Source organism: Mobula hypostoma, chromosome 21 (assembly GCF_963921235.1).
Source record: "Mobula hypostoma chromosome 21, sMobHyp1.1, whole genome shotgun sequence".
Lineage (NCBI taxonomy): Eukaryota > Metazoa > Chordata > Chondrichthyes > Myliobatiformes > Myliobatidae > Mobula > Mobula hypostoma.
Genome location: NC_086117.1, coordinates 25,601,118 through 25,607,117, shown reverse-complemented (window position 1 = coordinate 25,607,117; position 6,000 = coordinate 25,601,118). Strand labels below are relative to the sequence as shown.

The 6,000-nt window shown below is 42.8% G+C and overlaps 1 protein-coding gene across 1 annotated transcript in view; it reads right to left on the bottom strand.

The window, feature by feature from the left end:
* Positions 1 to 877: 877 nt before the first annotated feature.
* gfi1b (growth factor independent 1B transcription repressor) overlaps positions 878 to 6,000 on the bottom strand; it is a 34,177-nt gene continuing 29,054 nt past the window's right edge. Inside the window, exons 6-8 of the mRNA XM_063074168.1 lie at positions 4,446 to 4,583; positions 3,499 to 3,664; positions 878 to 1,074 (exon numbers count right to left, since the gene is read on the bottom strand). Of these exons, the coding sequence (XP_062930238.1) occupies positions 893 to 1,074; positions 3,499 to 3,664; positions 4,446 to 4,583 (486 nt within the window). The 3' untranslated portion in view covers positions 878 to 892. The remainder of the gene's footprint in view (positions 1,075 to 3,498; positions 3,665 to 4,445; positions 4,584 to 6,000) is intronic.

Here is a 6,000-nt window from a genome sequence, read left to right as displayed (position 1 = left end):
ACCTGGAACCATGGCAGAACGAAGGACAAGTGGCTCGAATTGAAAACATGTAAAGACTTCAGATATTTTGTCAGCCTGAAGAAGATATAGGTTGGCAGGAATGGAATGAGTTTTTGGAGAGATTTGAAGTTAATGGCAATCTGTGTGGGTCATCATGGGAACAAGATTCAAGACTATAAGATATAGGAGCAGAATTAGGCCATTTGGCCCATCGAGTCTGCTCCGCCAATTCGTCATGGCTGAACCATTTTCCCTCTCAGCCCCAATCTCCTGCCTTCTCCCTGCATCCCTTCATGCCATCAAGAATCTACCAATCTCTGCTTTAAGCAGACCAATGACCTGGCCTGCACAGCTGCCTGTGGCAACGAATTCCACAGATTCACCACTCTCTGGCTAAAGAAATTCCTCCTCATCTCCGATCTAAATGGCCGTCCCTCTAATCTGAGGCTGTGCCTTCTGGTCCTAAACTCTCCCACTGTAAGAAACATCCTCTCCACATCCACTCCAGTGAGGCCTTCAACGTCCTGGTTTCAATGAGGTCTCCTCTCATTCTCCTGAATTCCAGTGGGTACAGACCCAGAGGCATTAAGCGCTCTTCATATGACAATGTCTTTAAGGCATTAGAGCAATATTATTTCAGAATTGAAAACCACTGACAGGAAAATTGAGGAAAAACAGAACGTGGATTAAACATTCTTTCTGGTTTGATGATCCACAGTTTTATTGACCCGTTGAATGTCCCCCTCTGTTAGCAATTCTTTTCTTCAGTGCCATGGCAGACAGAGGACGGGGATCACGTTCATTCTGTCTGCTGACTGTCATTTTCTGCCCTGTTCCCTCCCCCCCTCCCCCCTCCCCCCCTCCCCCACACCCTGTACTTCAAGTGTGGCTTTTAACACTTCAGACCGTGCTGAGTCTCACAGTGACGGCGAAGATCCACCTTGCGCTGGAATCCTTTGGCACACAGCTCGCAGCCGAAGGGTTTGAAGCCACTGTGCTTGCGGCTGTGAGTGATGAGGTTGGAGCTCTGACTGAACGATTTCCCACACACCTGACACTTGTGAGGCTTCTCGCCTGAGAAACACAATGAGGGAAATGGCAAAGTTAACAGCGAGTAGAAACTTCCTTCCGAAGACAATGCTCACACCACAGCCAATTAAACTGCTTCATTTCAGAGAAATTATTATCAAGAATGACAGATGCTCGTGGCAAACTCTCGCAAATAAAAATATAATTAAAGAGAAGAGAATGCTGAAAACACTCATTAGGTCAGACAGCATTCGTGGGGACAGAAACCATGGCCATTGCAATACGATAATGACCATAAGACGTAGGAACAGAATTAGGCCATTCAGCCCATTGAGTCTGCTCTGCCACTCCATCATGGCAGATTTATTTCCAGATTAGTCATTTTATTCTGTTGGTTTAGGAATAAAATATTCGCTGATGCTAAAAGAGAGAGCACTCCTATGTTTAGAGTCATAGAGCAATATAACACAGGTACAGACCCTTCGGCCCCACTAGTCCATGCTAACAACAGTGCCCACCCAGCTAGACCCGATTTCCTTTGTTTGACCCACATGACCCTAGGCCAAACCCTACACGTGCTGATCCAAGTGCTTCTTAAATTATGCTATTGTACCTGCTTCAACTACTTCTTGGTGGCAGTCTGGTCTATATACTCACCACCCTCTGTGTGAATTTTGCCCTTCAGGCCTCTTTTAAATCTTTCCGCTCTCACTGTAAATCGATGCACCTAGTTTTGGACTCCCCTATCTTGGGGAAAAAGACTGTTACTGCCCACCACATCTATGCCTCTCCGAATTTTAAATGTTTCCCAAGGTTCCCTAGGGAAAAAGACGGAGCCTGTCCAACCTCTCTCAGGCCCTCTAGTCCAGGCAACATCCTTGTAAATACTATCTGCACCTTCTTCCAGTTTCACAATAACTTTCTTCACTATTAACAATATTTCCTAATGGCATGTCATCTGCAAACTTACTGATCAAGCCTTGTGTACCTACACCCAAATCGTTTATATAAATAATGAATAACAAGGGTCCCAACAATGGCATTCATGCACATCACTAGTCACTGGCCTCCATTTTGAGAAAGAACCTTCAGCCCTTTGCTTCATATCTCAGAGCTATGTTATTTTAAGATAATATCATCCAGTCTCACTAAATCTACCCAAGAGGGCCAAAAAGAAATATTTTTCTAAAGGTAGCAAGCAAAACAAGACTTGTTTTTATTTATCAATTTCCAATGTCATGTCAAAGTATTCTATATATTCAATGAAGTGCTTTCAAATCCAGTCAGTCAACATCGCTCCAGTACTACATTGAGATATCAATTTTGATGTTAAATTTAAATCTCTGGTGGGGAAGTTGAACCTACAGTTTTTATTGTCGTAAACAGTAGCATCAGGGTTGGGAGCAAATCATTTAGCATTAATAATATTACTGCCACAAAAGATAACCAGATTTTCAAAGGATTTTTGAGCATTGCATGAAGTAATATTGTCCTCAAATTCCTTAAATCACATTTGCTGTCGGCTGTAGCCCAGTGATAACATTTTCTCACACTCTGGATCAGAAGGTTGTGGTTTCAAATTATTTATTTTCTCTCTCTCAGGGGTTCATAAATCTTTGGAACTCTCTTCTTCAATGCAAAGCAGAGTCCTTGAATGTTTCTAAGGCAGAGGTAGATAGCTATTTAATATGTAAAGAGTGAAAGGTTACCACAGATCGATAGGAATGTAGAGTTCAGACTATTGTCAGATCAACCATCATCTTAATCAAAAGTGGAAAAGATTTGAGGAGCTGCAGACGGTTTACCTACTAGTCCAGTAAAGTGAAGGTTAAACATTCGTTTAGCAGTATAACTGTGCCAACTTTAAGATGAGACTTGAAATAAAGGCTATGTCTGGACCCTTGGGTGGATGTATAAGGAATTTGAATATGGGGTTTGCCTTTCACCCTTTGTCACTGAGCTATTCCAGTCCCTTGTGCTGAATATACCACACAGTAGCAGTTCCACATTGTATCCTACTTCCAAAGTTCTGTTCTCAAAGTGTTGAACTGTAAAACTGTCACACTAACTGCTATGCTAACGTGGTGCCCTCAAAACACGGTGTCCGTGTGGCCAGTCCAGAAGTTTCCAGAAAATGGAACGTCCAGTCTGTTGATGCTGGGGATTTAATGTGGTAACATTCCTAAATTTCAAAAGGAAATGGCGTACTTTCTCCTGTCAAAGAATGAAGGCTGCCGGGAGTCGAGCGATGCAAACATTACTTACCACTGATCAACTCAAGCCTGACTATTGTTATGCAGGTGTGGACGACATTACCTCTGTAAATAAATGCGTGTAAGGTGCTTTTCCATACCTGGTTAAATGTATCAGGTTCCACCATACATGCAAGAATTTAGGTGTGTACCTCTGTACCTGTGTGGATGCAGGTGCGTGCTACCTGAGTGGGTAAGTATACATGTTTCGCTCTACCTGTGTGAATATAAGTGTGCTTCTTCATGTCTGACTTCTGGTGGAATCGCTTTCCACAATACTGACAGGGGTATGGCCGGGTGTCAGAGTGAATCAGCAGATGAGTGGAGAGGGTGGACGACCTCTTGAAGGTTTTCCCACACATTTTACATTCAAAGATCCGTTCCTATAAAACAGAGAAAGTGTGAAACCGAAAGCTAAAATTGCACAGCAGGCCAACATATAGAAGTATCAATTCATCAGGCAGCTTTGAGAGGGACAGTCACATTTTGGCGTAGGAATTCATAACTGACTGAAATGGTGAGTTAAACCATTTGCCAGCACAGAATGGACACAAAGTGCTCCTAGTGGAAATGTCTATCTGGTCTCATTTCCCTCACTGGGGCACAGTTAATAATAATGTATGCAGCTGTGCAGGGGATAAGAAGCCTAGAAATGCCAAGATTAATTTTGAAAATTGCATGACTCATGGAGATTGTTCACATTTCAGCATCTTCTATTGAAACGGAATTACTTGTTACTCAAAGCAAAATTACATTACAGGATCAAATTTCTAAGCCTATGGTTTTCCTAATTTTTGACAGCTTTCCCAAATACTCTTGTCACTTTCCGATTTCCCTTGCAGATGGACTTTCACTAGGTTCTGTCCTGCCTTGAAAGCACTGGTCCCCCTCCTCTCACTTGATGTGAATTCTCCCTCCAGGGGGAGGTCACCCCCTCTCCTTAAGGGGCTACTGAAGCTCATGGCATTTCTTTCCTCAGTTTGAAGATGATAACTGAGGTATAATTTGCTTCTTCATGTGAAAGCTCTCCCACCAAAGTATGGGGACCCCTTCTCTCTCAAGGATGAATATGGACCTCCCCCCACCCCTCTCCATTTCCACGGGTTCTTGACATTAAAAGAGTCAGATTTCTGACAGCACCAAGACCGAAGCGGATTAGAATACCTGCGAGTGGATGTTCAGGTGCTGCTCCAGGCTGACGGCGTGGCCGAACGTTTTCCCACACAGGTCGCAGGCAAAAGGCCGCATTCCACTGTGAGACCTCCTGACATGGACTTCCAGCCCATGAGGAGTGGAGAAGACCTGCTGGCAGAAGATGATTATCAATGCCTGGTTCGTGCGACGGCTTTCCAATTGATGTAAGGACCTCCCCATTTTTCTCTCAGAATCAACATCACAGGTTGCACAGTTCTCACTCACCTCCACTCTGAACAGATTCCACAACCTATGGACTTAACTTCAAGGACCCTGTGACCCATGCTCTAGGCTTCATTGATTTGTTTTTTGGTATTTGCACAGATTGTCCTCTTTTGCACATTGGTTGTTTGTCAGTCTTTGTTTCTGTGTAGCTTTTCATTGATTCTATTGTAATTCTTGATCTACCGTGAATGCCCGCAAGAATATGAATCTCGGTGTAGTATTTGATTCACTGTTCTTATTCCCACGGCCTTTTAAATTTTTATTCTTATTCTCAAATCCCTTATTCCAAATCCCACTCTCTCCCTTACTTCAATTTAGATTCTTATTAAAATCTCAATTGCCAATCAAATTTCCTTTCATGGTGAGGATTACTCAGAAGCTCCAATTCCCATGGCATTCTAAATTCCCAACATAAACTCTACGGTGGATAGCTTCCAATTCAAGAATTCACCTGGACTCTCAAATGTGAAACAATTGGGGATGTGCTCGAAATCGAACCTTTCGTGACCTTAAGGGATCGCGAGTGATTTATAATCAACGATGTACATTCAATATGCACTTTAAGTACACCTGTACACCTGCTCATTAATGCAAATATCCAATCAGACAATCATGTGGCAACACCCAATGCATAAAATCCTGCAGGCGTGGTCAAGAGGATCAGTTGTTCAAACCAAATATCAGAATAGGGAAGAAATGTGATCTAAGTGACTTTGACCACGGAATTATTGTAGGTGCCAGATGGGGTGGTTTGAGTATCTCAGAAACTACTGATCTAATGGGATTTTCATGCACAACAGTCTCTAGAGTTTAAAGAGAATGGTGCAAAAAACAGAAAACATCCATTGAGTGAAAACAGATTTTTAATGAGGTCCAAGGAGAATGGCCAGACTGGTTCAAGCTGACAAGAAAATGACAGTCACTTAAATAACCATAAGTTACAACAGTGGTGTGCAGGAGAGCACACAACACGTCAAACCTTGAAGCAGATGGGCTACAGCAGCAGAAGACCATGCAGGGTTCCACTCCTGTACCTAATAAAGTGACCACTGCGAGTATTTTCCCGGAGTGTATTCATTGTGGTTGTAAAGGAAATATGAAAGCCAATTTGCACAGAACAAGATCCCACAAACAGCAATTTGATTATGGCTGAGTGGGTGGACTGATATCTCAACGAGAGTTTGCAAAATCGTACATGTTCTGGAATGAGTTCCAGGGGGAGTTTTACTTGTAGGACAAGGTCAAAAAACAATCAGCATTTAGTTGTTGATTTAGGGACAGTCATTGTTTTCCTCCTCCT